General features: G+C 31.1%; 2 protein-coding genes across 6 annotated transcripts in view; both read right to left on the reverse strand.

Moving 5' to 3' along the window:
- The window catches only part of LOC110277557 (protein NONRESPONDING TO OXYLIPINS 2, mitochondrial), a 55347-nt gene extending 46175 nt beyond the window's left edge, over positions 1 to 9172 (reverse strand). For 2 of the 5 annotated variants that reach the window (XR_008006089.1, XR_008006090.1), the window contains exons 1-3: positions 8939 to 9172; positions 8670 to 8854; positions 8001 to 8061 (exon numbers count right to left, since the gene is read on the reverse strand). Coding sequence is in view for 2 of the 5 variants with exons in the window: in XM_052257597.1 (XP_052113557.1) it covers positions 8704 to 8854; positions 8939 to 9081 (294 nt within the window). In the remaining 3 variants the exon portion in view is untranslated. Of the gene's footprint in view, positions 1 to 6605; positions 6701 to 7773; positions 8062 to 8669; positions 8855 to 8938 lie in introns of those variants that run through there. The other 3 variants (XR_002370142.2, XM_021134843.2, XM_052257597.1) reach the window with 3 other exon arrangements.
- Positions 9173 to 10408: 1236 nt separating this feature from the next.
- LOC107473233 (26S proteasome regulatory subunit 7) lies at positions 10409 to 14315 on the reverse strand. Its single transcript, XM_016092791.3, has 10 exons — positions 14044 to 14315; positions 13054 to 13135; positions 12625 to 12716; positions 12448 to 12525; positions 12200 to 12261; positions 11953 to 12097; positions 11645 to 11863; positions 11380 to 11561; positions 11054 to 11229; positions 10409 to 10758 (listed from the first exon to the last, which is right to left on the reverse strand). The coding sequence occupies exons 1-10, from the start codon at positions 14128 to 14130 to the stop codon at positions 10601 to 10603; spliced, it is 1281 nt and encodes a 426-aa protein (XP_015948277.1). The 5' UTR covers positions 14131 to 14315; the 3' UTR covers positions 10409 to 10600.
- Positions 14316 to 14486: the final 171 nt, after the last annotated feature.

Below are 14486 nucleotides of genomic sequence, written 5' to 3' on the forward strand. Positions count from 1 at the left end.
CCTGACAACTGAGTGCTCGTCTGACAAACGAGCCAATCATTCCGTGAGATCAGAGTCTTCGTGGTATAGGCGAGAACTGATGGCGGCATTCAAGAGAATCCGGAAGGTCTAACCTTGTCTGTGGTATTCTGAGTAGGATTCAATGATTGAATGACTGTGACGTGCTTCAAACTCCTAGCAGGCGGGGCGTTAGTGACAGACGCAAAAGAATCGATGGATTCTATTCCGGCCTGACTGAGAACCGACAGCTGAATTCCGCGTGCTGTGACAGAGCATATGCAATCGCTTTCACTGAGAGGATGGGAGGTAGCCACTGACAACGGTGAAACCCTTGCTTAAGCTTGCCATGGAAAGGAGTAAGAAGGATTGGATGAAGACAGTAGGAAAGCAGAGAGACGGAAGGGAAGGCATCTTCATGCGCTTATCTGAAGTTCCTACCAATGAATTACATAAGTATCTTTATCTTTACCTTTGTGTTATTTTCGTTCATCACCATTACTATTTGAGTTTGCCTGACTAAGATTTACAAGATGACCATAGCTTGCTTCAATACTAACAATCTCCGTGGGATCGACCCTTACTCGCGTAAGGTTTATTACTTGGACGACCCAGTGCACTTGCTGGTTAGTTGTGCGAAGTTGTGTAATGCCATGGTATTGAGCTACCAAGTTTTTGGGGCTCATGACCGGGGATTATGAGAGTTGTGAAAAAGTATTGTTCACAATTTCGCGCACCAATAACCATTCATATTCATTACATAATCATTCATCATAGCCATGGCATCATATAGCCGTCATACATACACATCTTTCTCATACAACTCATCACTTTTAATCTTTACTTTATCCCCAAGTTACCTCTATTTCCTAGCTTCAACTAACTACTAGGCTTATTATTATATTTTATAACTAAAAGAATGAAAATAAAGGTTTAGAAGTTTGAAATTTCGTTTAAAAACACAAAATTCAGTTTTGCAGAAAACAGAGGCCACGCGCACGCGTCGGCCACGCGACGCATGGGCGTGCAAGTTTGGCGCATGACGCGTACGCATTGGCTTGTTCGCCTGCGCATACATGGGAGGCAGTAGCCACCACATGCGAATGAGGGTTCCGCGTACGCAAAAGTCTCATGTCACGCGTATGCGTGAGCATACATTTTACCAAAAATTTTACTAAGTCTGAAATCTGTAGGTTTGCCATTTTAAACTCTAAACTTCCGACGCGCGTAACTTTTTGTCTTAAAATATTTTTCATCTGTTCTTCGAACGGCATAAAATTCACAGGCCCAATTTTTGTACAAACCAAGTTTGAAATCATTTGAAGGTTCGGAAGCCAAGTTATGACTCGTCAAAGTTCGGCCAAAAATTAATTTTCACAAAAACTTCAAAACATCATTTTCATTAAAACCAAACTCAAATCCCACTTCCTATACATATATCCAGCATAACAACATACCAATTAAAATACTAAAACTTCCAAATCCTACCTCAATCAATTTTAAACTTATATACACATTCTCATCCCTAATTTCATCACTTAAATCAACAAGTTTCATCAACAATCCATCACAAAATATATATTCACCCTCGTACCTTAGCAAACATCAATTCTCCATATAGTATTTTATCGCCAACATCAACAACAAGCAATAACCACCAATCCATTCTCATACTCATTCAACATCCTTCATAAGTTTACTAAGCATTAAGTACAATCATGCATTCAACCTATCCTATGGTTATCTAGCCTAAGTTTTCACAGAACATTATATATTAAATACGTAAAACTTAAACCATACCTTGGCCGATTTCCACGTATTTTTTCCAAGGCACCACCAAAGGAACCAAACACATCCCCATAGGTCCAAAGTCACCTAAGCATTGTCACCAAACCTCCACCAAGTCTTCAACATATACAATCAAGCTCCAATTTACATATACACAAACCTAATTCACATATATGACACATACATACTCAAAATCCAATACCTAACATACTCAATTAAAGAATTAGCTAAGGTTCTAGAATTCTCACCTTACCCAAGCGCCATATAAGCAAGAGTGAATGTTTTTCTCAAGTTAATTCGAACCTTAACACCAAAATTATTTAACAATTTTCAATACCTTTGTTCATAGATTTCGAAATTGAAAGTAAAGAAATTAAGGAAGAAAACGTGACTTCCTTACCTCACAAGGTTTCGAGCTTTGTAGAACTCGACGACGCAAATGCGTAGTCGCAAACGATGCGACAATCGAAACTCCAGATCAAAAGTTACATGAATTTGAATGAAATCAAGGGTTTTTGTGAATTTGATTTCCTTCTTCTCCCTTGTGCTGAGCTTCAACGTTCTTTGCATGTAAAGGAGGGATAAGTGAGCTGAAGCTCACCTAAATGAGTGGATTGATTGGACCCGAGTTCAGTTCGAACGGTTTGGTCTGTTCGGTCTAATTTTGGGCCAAATTCTTTGAAATTAGTGTCAAAATTCTCATTTTAATGAGCTGTATCCTATTTTAGTATAAGATTTACATTTCTAATTTTTCTTATTAAAACTTAATTTATTGACTAATTATTTACTAATTTAGCGGAATTTACATTTTAGACCATGGTGTTATCATGTCTGCATAAATAAAAAAAATTTAAGTATTTAAACTTAAGTCATTTACCTGTTTGTGTGGTATATTGTAGTGTGAAATTATTTTTAATTTGTGTTGTGCAATGATATTATGGTCTAATTTAAACTTTTACTTTAGAACTGTGTTATGATTTTATCTCATCATTTTCTCTTAAATATCAAGTTGACGTAGTATTTTTATTTATCATTATTGAAATAGATGTGATATAAAATTTACAAAAAAACCCTCACACTCAATTTATTTTATTGTAGTTTTTTATCTCTTTTATTTCTTTTTATTTCTTCTTATTCATTTTATTTTCTTTTTAAATATCATATAATTCATTATAATTTATACCAATTAATTAATTATAATTCACTATATAAATTGGTTTAATTTATTAATTTATAATATGCATGATAAAATAAATTATTTGTTACTTATAACGTTAATTCTTCTAAAATCTAAATCTGAATAATTATATTTTTACTTTTTGTTATAAACAAAATATTATTAATAATAAATAATAATTAACCACACATATTTTTAATCAAAGTGTTTGGATGATTTTTATATTTATTAATATTAATTGTTGATTATTTTTTTGTAAATAAATTGTGTTATAATTTTATGTTAGTTCATTATTGATTAACAATTCATATTCATGAAACTATGTTACTCTAAATTTTATATATAAATATTTTATTTAAACGTAATTTTTTAAACATAAAAATGTACTATTTTTAATAATATCATACTTTTACTTTTTTTAATTATTCTAAATGAATATTTTATCGAATACTAATTCATTTTTCTTCCAAAATGAAAGCACTATTCTCTCTTCTAAATTTATTTTAGAAAAATATTTTTATTATATTTATAACAAGTTGTTACGTCAATGGTAACCCATTTATATTGATATCAATTAATAATAATAATAATAATAATAATAATAATAATAATAATAATAGATATCAATAATTAAATGCTAAAATAATTGACAAACATTGTCTACCTAGCTTCGATTAGTTAACAAATTTAATTTTAGTTGTTATGTTTTATTTTCTACATAATTATGTTAATTGTCAATCATTATACATCAAATTAGCATTTAATACATAATTATGTTAATTATCAATAATTATTTTATAATTATATATCAAATCAGCATTTAATACATAATTATGTTATGTGTCAATAATTTTAATTTTCAATTATTATAATATAATTTTAAATTAGTCATAATTTTTGGCAAGTTGATATTGATATCTACCTTAAAAAATTAAAACAAAAATTTATGATTCTAATTATGATAAAAATGTATATGATATGATAATGGCTTATTCAATCATGGCAAATATATAATGTATAACGTAAATAAAAAAAATTAACTTAATAATAACTAATTTATATAATTATTTTTGTTCTAATAAAGTCTATGTATAATATTTTTTGTGGTTTGTGAGCCTAGATCTAAGAGTCAACTCTTTTTTTTAATTTATTATTCTTCCTTGACTACTTCATAGAATAAGAATGTATTTTTCGTTTTTCATCAAAGTTGATCCTTTTAAGGTATAATTTATAATTTTTTATAGTATTTTTTATATATTCATTCTATTATATTATTCTTTTGATAATTTAATGATTGTTCTTACTCCAATTTATTCTTTTTGTCTAATGTTCCAATGTGATTGTCTTTTCATTTAATGTTCCAGTGTGATTGTCTTTTGTTACAATAATTTACAATGCACCACATCCATCAAATACCATCTCAAGTTGTATTCACTGATTCGGATTCTAATTACACGGATGTAAGCGTCCAACGAAGGGGTAATAAATTCTATTTTACCGAAGGATGGTTGGATTTACTCACATATTATGACCAACCTAATGCAATTTCAACGATTGGTAATATATTCAAATTTTATTATTTTAAGGTTTTCATAATTCAAATAATTTTATAATATATTGTGTTTTTTTCAAAAATTACTGAACATTTTTTTGCATTAATGCAATGCCATTGAGAGAAATAAAGGTTAGTTTAGTTTCTCGGTGTGGCAATTCTATACATTGCCACATTGCATGGATAACGGATGATGAAACTTATTTAACAAGGGGATAGTCTGAATTCATACAAATTTAAAATGTTAGAATTTATGATGTTGTTTCAGTTGGTTGTCGTTACGAGAATGATTCTAATCTGTGTCTAAGGACTAGTATATATTAAATATTATTTAAGTAATTTAGTTCTAATATTGATATTTGATTAAATTAGTTGGAGAGAAATTTAAATTGTTATCTTAATTTATATATTACGACTATTCTTCTTGGATATGTTATTTTTAAAATTTTTAATATAAATTTTTTTTCGACTTTTAAGTTTATTTTCTTTCTTGGATATATGTATCCCATTTTTTTTATATTTCAGATTAATAATGCAATTATTAAGAGAAGTGTAATTCATCAATAAATTAGAAATTTAATTATATTGTGTTGACACAAGATTGATTAATTAAAATTAAGGTGTGATAAAAGAAAAAGAGCCACAATACGTAATTTTGTTTTTCTTGCTAATATATGAAGATATATGAAAGAAAAGAAAAGTTAAAATATCACTATTTAAAAAAAATTGTTAATCATATGTATGAACGGAGATTGAAAAATGTACATAGATATAAAAAATAAAAAATTATTGTACGATCGTAAAATACAAATAATCATATATATATATAAAATAATCATAACAAAAAAATAATTAATATATGTGATTTAAATATTTTTAAGTATAACTAATATATATGTAAGCATAAATAAAAAATATTTAAAATTATTTAACAAAATTAATGTATACGTATACCTAAAAAATAATTACTGTAATTTATGAAGATTATACAGACATTAATAATAAAAAATAAAAAATTACTAAATGAGTTTTTTTTTTTTTGTAAAATTACATATTTGTAATATACAATGATAATAACTCGATTTCCATTTTTATGTGTTAACATTTGAGAAAGCAATTTTATGTAATTTTTGTGAAAACATATATATAGTATTAATTAATAGTTATTCTTTACGAAAATATATGATACTACTATAGATATAGTATATCAATAAAAATAGTTTATAATTATAATTGCTTATAGTATAATTTTATTATAGTAACATTTTTTATATTTATTTTTTATATAGCAATAATATTATATATATTTATATATCTTTTCTTTTATCTCTTTCTCAAAAATATTAGCATATAGTTAATGTAGATAATATATATACTAGATAATATATATACTGAACAAGTATTTTTATTTAATTAATAAAAAAAATTAATAAAATATAATGACATAATTTTCACTTAATTATAACAAGTATTTTCTTTGAAAATATTAGCTAATTATTAATGTGTATAATATATATATGAATTATTACCATTATAATTTATTTAGAAAATTCATAATTCAGACATAGTTTTTTTTTTCTGTTTTTTATTTTTCATACCTAATGACTATTAGTTACAATTCTATCAGTAGTATTATTTATGGTAGATTATGTGATGAAAACGTTTGGAAAATAAAGGTAAGAATTATAAAGTTATAGAAAGTTCCATCTAAATTTGACAAGAGCAAGACGGCTTATATAGAAATAGTTCTCATGAATGATAATGTTAGTTGATTATTTTTCATGATTCTTTCGAGTGATGCTAGGTCTAGTTTATAAGTATTTTTTATTTTAAGTTTATTTGATAAGTAAACCCTTGCACGAATCAAAGACAGTGCGATTTAATCGCACTATAGAACAAATAAACGAAGTCTTAGTTAGAAACATCCTGGAGAAAATAAAGAATGCTTACATAAATCAAAGAGCCAAAGAGTGAAAAACAACATAAAATTTCTAATGCAATGGAAGATCTAAGATCCATTAATCCATACTGATGGTGTTTGTACAATTTTATTCACAAACATGCATAGACACTAGACACAAATTATGAGGTGACTATTGTCTATTATTCTCCAAACACTTCGGACAACAAAGAAAAATATCCTACCTTAAGAACAGCATGCATGTCTCACGTCCCATCAATTCCATCTGGGCGAAAGTAGCAGTTATCTTAACTACCGACAGTATACTTATTTACTATAAAAGGAAAATCTGATTTATATAAATTTTAAGCCAAATGTTCTCATCCTAGAATCAGGTTGTTCAATAACTGTCCTTGATTATCTATTCAACATTTTCTTTTTTGATTTCCCACGGTATTCCTCACCTCAACAGTTCAAGGACTAATCGGTTGGGAATTTAAGTTCATTTAAGAATTTTTCGTTGGCCAATGGGTTGCTGCATGCACAAGGCGGGACTTGGATTCCCAACAGTTGTTTAAGCGGGCTAGTGAGCTAATCACAAAGAAGATGCGGGGGTAACCATCTCCTAATTATGGAGGAGATTTATACTAACAAATCAGTAACACAAGAAAGATGTGGGGTAACCATCTCGTAGCATGGTTATTTTATTAATTTGAAGAATTACATATATGTTATTTGTTAAGGTTAAGGAGCAGTGGAAGTATGGTAATAAATTGACCTCACAATGAAAATTTTGGAATCTAATTGTATCCACCACACCAGAATCATCATACTAATTAATGGATGGAAAAACCATTGCGACTAATCCAATGGAACATCAAACCAAAATACAACAACTACCACAATTACCAAGTTTTGACCCAATTGGTGAGATTGGCAACAAACAATGATTAGATGACGCATGAAATCCTGTTCATATTTAGATTACCAAGTTCTAAATTGTTTTAATAGTTTCTTCCATGGTTTCCAAGTCTCCCTCCACCTCCTCCATTAGACTAACATTCATCTTATCCACTCTCCTTCCTCCTTATAAGGACTTCTATAGGCCTCCTTAACACATCAAACTGAAATAGATTGCCAAAAATGCCCCCATCTAATGTTTTAATTGTTCATCACATTTCCTACATTTAAGCACATGAAAAATAGCAAAGAACTAGTCATTTGGGGTTTTCTAAAGGAAATCACCAGACCTCTTTCAAAGAGCAATTGATTACAAGTGCAAGATACTCAACCTCAAAGCCTTAGCAAGAAAACATTGAGCGAAGAAAAAGGAATGAATGTTGTCAATTATTCTAGAAATGATGCTAAATTCGACTTCACAATTTTCATTCGTCAAAAATCTGAATTCCACTTTTCAATTCCAAAACAAAAGAAAAGAGGAGGGCATTACTGCACATGAAATCCATTCTTATCCTAACATACATTGGTGAAAAATCAGAACATTTTTATGAAACAGATACGGCTGCATTATAAGATTGCTAAGAGATTATTATTAAATGTTAAAAGAACACTTAATCTTTTCATACTTGGTAATGAGGCAGTAGGTCAAAAGTGACTGGTCCCGCAAGCTCCCAATTAACTATGTGCCTGCAGGAACCAAATTTTAAAGTTAGTTGATAACATCACATTCACTTTGTACTTTTTGGCCTTCAAACTGTTTTATACACAAAACCAACCTACCCAGCTAACAATGCCCCCACTATAAATTAGAGTCAAAATAGACCATGCGCGAGGCTGTTCCACCTTCCAAAACATTTAAATGTTCTAGATAGTATTGAGCAGAGACACACTACATGCCAAGATTGTGCTACAAACCAATAAGAGGATCCAGTGGTTCAACAAAGTCCAAAAACCCAATGCAACTTTCTATCAACTCAGAGTACAAAATCTCAATTTCATCCGAGCAATCTATCTAACCCTTTCGATGTAACTACTGTTGGTTCATCCATATCGTAGTACTTCGATTCACCCTTAAATAATAAACACACATTCCTTTAGTCCATATATAACAATGTCTTTTCCACTTCAAGAGCTTAGTGTGTTTTCAGATTTCCTCCTTCTATGTTTAGAGCAGCATATATTAGGAATGAAAAAAAATGCATCTTCCATCAAAGCTAATCCAATATCTAAACATGTTACTCAGTACAATTCACAGAGAAACTTCAATCTATGAAGCAAGGAAACTAGCAATTCACAGTTGAAGAATTTTTATGGAGGAAAAAGTAAGTATTAGAGGCCGGGAGAGGTGCAGCAGAGAGTACCCTGTGATAGCGCTCGGCAGCTCCGAGATGTTGTTCTCAGGCATGACGCCATCCTCGCCGTCGCAACCGCACTATGCAGTGGCAGCATCGACTGCGCGCATCTCAGTTCCGGAGCAACCCTACAACAACAATCACAACACTTGAGGAATAAAAATTTCGAGCTTGGGAACTTGGAAATAACGTCACAGTGGAAAAAAAAAAACCTAGTTAAAATGGATCGGCGAAGAGGAGAAGTAGTGGTGGCGGTGTTGGAGAAGGATGAAGAGCGAAGAGTGGATTTGATGGTTGATTTTATGGAAGAAAATGAAGAAGCTCTTTGCGCGATTCTGCTGCACGCTGAAGCCATTTATGAAGAGGATCGTAAGAACGGTAACAGCGCGATGCAAAGGGTTTATGGTTTTGACTTTAGACTTCTGCGTGTTGCACCCGAACGTTTATGCTCATTTTTTGATTCCTTATTATACAAATATTTAAAAGGATTAATTTTAGGTGAGAACTCAGGTCTCATTTCCAGTCAATTTCACATGAAGTTTGATATTTAAGAATTGTTAAATAATTTTAACTAAATTTTTATCTAATAGTTTTCAATTATTAACTTCAGGTGAAGTGAAATTGACTGTACTTGAATATCCACCTTAATATTAATCCACATCTTATATTTACATTTATTTTTGCATGACATTCACGTAGTCAATATTTTTGTTGATCCGATGATATATAATTAGAGGGTGAAAACTCAGGTGTAATCAACTTTACTTAAAGTTGATAATTAAAAGTTGTTAAATAAAAATTTAATCAAATTATTCAAGTTTAAATACAAATTTTCACCTAATTAAATATACGTATAAAATTATTTTACATTGATAATATATCAAAATTAAGTTTATTTTAAAATACAAAAATTTAAAAAAAATGTCAAGTTTTAATAAATATTATCAATTGACCAAAATAATTTGAAGGGGATAATTTAAATATATAAAGTCTAACTTAATATATGATACATTAAAATAAAAAATTTAATTTTAATACATTGATATGTAAAATGTTTTATACATTAATATAATCATAATTATTTTCTTAGATGATCATTTACGCAGTTAGATGCACATATAAAATAATTTTATACTAAAATACATCAAAATTAAATTCTAAAATAAATTAATTATTAAAATCTGATAAAAAATATTAATGTGAGAATAAATTAATTATTAAAATCTGATAAAAAATATTAATGTGATATTGCCGGAATGAATGATGCACTAAAATTAATCAGTCATAACTTTATAATTTGAACAGAAATTATTCAATTACTCCTTTTGATACCTCTGTTGTTCCAATTTTCCAATAATAATAAAAGAAAAAGTCTAAGGACTAGCAAGTAGCAACTTTTATATTTTGTGACTAGCACTTAACCATCAAAAGAAAAGTAAGTGATATTTCACCATTAGATGTAATCTCATACCATTAAAAGCAATATTGATAGCCAATTGATGGTTACAAAACACAAAAATTGCTGACCCCTAGCATTCCTAATAATAATAATAATAATAATAATAATAATAATAATAATAATAATAATAAACATCGCAAACTAGTTTCCATCACATGCATACTTTAGAGTGTGTTGTTATTGTGCACAAATACAACAAAGGAAGAACAAGCAACAACACTCAGAAAAACAATTTGAACGTTTTATAACAAGGGAAAAAAGTTTGGTACATGGATTTAAGAGAGTAAACCTTAAAAGTATGCATTCCAACATGCAAGTTTCACAAACTACTAATGAAAATAATAAGCATATGCCCCTTGGAACATTTTTGTGCTAAAATGGTCTCTCCTAGGAAATAGGCAACAAAAGAAAAAACTCAGTTGTAGACCATATACTTTGGGGTTGCACTGAACTTCTGGTACCCCTTGATCACTTTGTTTACTGCATCAAGGAAGTCCTTCTCTGTTACAGTCTTCCTTCTGGCCCGGATTGCGTACATACCGGCTTCGGTGCACACACTCCTTATATCAGCTCCTGGAGATAAACAAGAAAATCAATGTCTACAAGCAACCAAGAATGGAGCACAATGGAACCACACATCTATCAAATTCGCTCGAGAGACATGCAAGTATTTCTCAGTGTGGCTGGAGGGCTTGAAAAAGAACAGAAACCGGAACATGAAATATAGGTAATGCCGAAATAGAATGCATTAACAGTATGGACCAAAGTTAAGAATACCATCCACAATGCTGAGATACTTAACAGTGTTAGTGTGGTTAAAAAGTATGGGCCTAAATTAAGAATTGCCAAGTCTTAGAGGAATTCTCACCAGTGGAATTCGGGCAAAGCCGAGCTAGAAGTTCAAAACGGATGTCCCTTTCGCAGTTCATGGTTCTTGTGTGAATCTTGAATATCTGCGTCCTACTCTCTAAATCAGGAAGACCGAATTCCACTTTACGATCCAATCGTCCAGGCCGTAGTAGTGCCGGATCTAGTGTGTCAGGTCTAACAAAAAAGCCATAAATGATCAGACATCTAGCGCCTTAAAGGGTTTGAAAATAACAAATTTAAGTGCATACTTGATCATTCTCATCAAAAAATCTATATTAACATTGGAATAAAGGGGGAAATAATTTGATGGGCAAATCAACCAACCTGTTTGTTGCCATGAGAACTTTGATGTTTCCACGAGCATCAAACCCATCGAGCTGATTCACAATTTCAAGCATTGTGCGCTGAACCTCATTGTCACCACCAACACCATCATCAAACCTTGCACCACCAATTGCATCAACTTCATCAAAAAAGACAATGCAAGCCTTCTTTGAACGAGCCATCTGTGCAGGAGATAACAATTTTAGTTGAATGATATATCAAACAATGATCAAAAGCTAAACACAGGTCCTAGGTAAATATTTACCTGAAATAGTTCCCGAACCATCCGAGCTCCCTCACCAACATACTTCTGAACCAGTTCACTTCCAATGACTCTTATAAAACAAGCATCAGTCCTATTAGCCACAGCCCTTGCTAGAAGTGTTTTGCCAGTTCCCGGGGGACCATAACAAAGAACTCCCTTTGGAGGGTCAATTCCAAGCTTGACAAATTTCTCCGGATGAAGCATAGGAAGTTCAACTACCTAAAAGGGAAATTAATAATTTAGTGCCACGTAATATAATTTATTTCCTTTATTGTAATTTAGAAAATGGAGAATTTTGTAGTATTTACTTCTCGCATCTTTTCAATCTGCTCTTTACAACCACCAACATCATTATATGTCACATCAGGCTTCTCTTCAACCGTCATCATGGTAACACTTGGATCAATCTTTGGTGGCAAAGGAATTTGAATCTGATATTTGTTTCTATCAACCCTGCAATTATAATATGAAGGTCAAACAAAAAGCACACATGACAATAAAGTTCCTCTTTTTTACATGGTTATATTTTATTAAATTTGCTGATAAAAAACATACCCAACACGCATCCCTTCCTCTATGTCAGTGGGGGAAACTTTGTCACCAAGGCCAACAACAAACTGTCATCAATAAAGCAAAAGGAATATTAGACCTAATTCCAAGAAATGAACAAAATGAAGAACTTTGGCATCGCATTTGGATTTCATAATGCTTGCAAATAATTGAGATGCAAGTTATGTTCATCAAGTGAAGCTGAACATCTTGAAAAAAATTAATTATCTGAAGATAGGTAACAGTATAGGCACCTTAGCAATCTGTTTCACATTGATAACATATTTAGCATCTTCGGAGTTTGGATTTATAATCTTTGTGCACCTTGCCACCTGTTAAACAAATAGCAATAGTTAAAAATTGTATGAAATTTAAAATATACGAAGAAAATCAACCCCACCCGCCCCCCAACTGCCAAAATAAAAAAGGACCTGAAGAGGCTGCTCCTCCTGCATCATCTGCTTATCAGACACAAGATCCCACTGGCTTGGTGCGGCTAAACCAGTATCAGATTCCTTGATACCTATTACCACAAGAGGAAGCTAACATCTAAGACACTGTGAAAATGTAAACAGTATTAAGGCAATGAAAATAGCATATGTTCATTTCTTGAGACCAGTTTACTTTGATGAATGGCCACAAACTAATGACACCACCTATGTGGATGACGTGATAAATTTCGGGATAGGAGAAGGATACTAAATTAACAACCATTTATAGTCATCAAAACGGGAAACAAAGGTAATCAGCAACAGCTACATTTTGATACCAGACAAAATGCAACTTACTTTAATTTAACAACAGAAAGATCTGCCAGGAAACTAAGATGTGCAGTAACAAGCTAAATATTTTGCACATACCACATAGGTCATTCACTTTCTTTGCCATATCTTTGATTTCCTTCTCAACTTTTTTGATACTTGTGGAGTATGGTCCCAAACCCTGCATACATAAATATATTGTGAAAGTCTGTTTGAAACACACCAAGGATGAGAAAACCAATGACCAAGGGAAAGCATTTTTGGTGAACAACAATATAGAGAAGCCAAGAGAAAGTGAAGATTCAACAAATGAGGAAACCATCTATGTATCTAAGTATTACTTATTTTCCTTTAAACTATGGAAGAAAGACATTCAACAACCTACACATAAATTGACAAATCAGAAAATGCTTTTTTTAAACAATAGCATTCAAGCTTTTCTCAATAGGAAGATTCAGCTGCATGAATCAGAAAATGCTCTAGTACCCTATTGTAAACCATATATATAGTTAAACCATAAAAATCAAGACCTTTTTCTTAAAAAACAATTTTGATATAAATTATCATGGGTCCTTAAGCCATTGAGCTACCATATACCTTAATTGATAACTATATTCTCTGATTGAGCACCCTCAATATCTTCTCAAGCTAGATACAACTAAAATCTCAAATTTACATAACCATTCCAAAAAAACAACAATCACACAAATCCCAATCAGCAACCTAAAAACCCTTGGCATCCAAAAAGCTCATAATCAGAAATAGAGACAGTAATAGGAAGCCTTCAACTTTATACAGTTCAAAACTAAATACACTGAGTTCAAAGTTACAGACTTTAACTAACCACCACCATCGAAAATCATAATCAATTGAAATCAGATAAACATATTCATTTTTTCCCCACAACCACTAATAGTTTAAATACGAGTAGCAGCTGAGATGAAAACAAGTAAGACCTCGATTCAATTGGGATTAATATAGTACGTCAAACACAACTTATGTAGATGTTAAGATCTGCTATAGAAAAGGGGCATAATTGGGAATTAGGGTTTTGGAGAGAGGAAGAAAAAGGAAAAGGAGGTTACATACATAGGTTTTGAGGAGGGCGATGTCATCTTCGTCAAGGGGTCTAGGGTTCTTCTCGTCCTTGAGTTCGTCTTCGTGTTCAATTGCCATTTCGATTGGACGCTGTGTGAAGAAGCTCCTCTTCTTCTTCTTCTTCTTCTTCTTCTTCGGACTGTGATGAAGAGGGTAAAGTTGGGAACTTGCTTGAGAGAGAAGCGAAACCCAACAAGGGATTTAGAATTGAAGTTGTGCACTGAATCAGCTGGGCTTTTTATTTATGCCTTATAAACAAACTGCTTCTACATACTACTACTGCGTGCAATTCTATATAAAAGGGTTGTTTGGGTGAACTTAAAAAAGAAAAAAAAATTAAGTTATTTTTTATTAAAAAATATTATAAACAAAAATAAAAATAATTTTATATTTAAATATTTATAAAAAAATTTTATTTATTAATTATATTTAAG

Source organism: Arachis duranensis, chromosome 2 (assembly GCF_000817695.3).
Source record: "Arachis duranensis cultivar V14167 chromosome 2, aradu.V14167.gnm2.J7QH, whole genome shotgun sequence".
Lineage (NCBI taxonomy): Eukaryota > Viridiplantae > Streptophyta > Magnoliopsida > Fabales > Fabaceae > Arachis > Arachis duranensis.

What these genes read in the sequence shown, in the direction of transcription:
- LOC107473233 (XM_016092791.3), bottom strand. Translation starts at nt 14,130, where the DNA reads ATGGCAATTGAACACGAAGACGAACTCAAGGACGAGAAGAACCCTAGA. An exon ending in AGGAGGAGCAGCCTCTTCAG is followed by an intron (nt 12,526 to 12,624) that starts GTCCTTTTTTAT and finishes TTTGTTTAACAG; the next exon opens with GTGGCAAGGTGCACAAAGAT. An exon ending in AGATTGAAAAGATGCGAGAA is followed by an intron (nt 11,864 to 11,952) that starts GTAAATACTACA and finishes TTTCCCTTTTAG; the next exon opens with GTAGTTGAACTTCCTATGCT.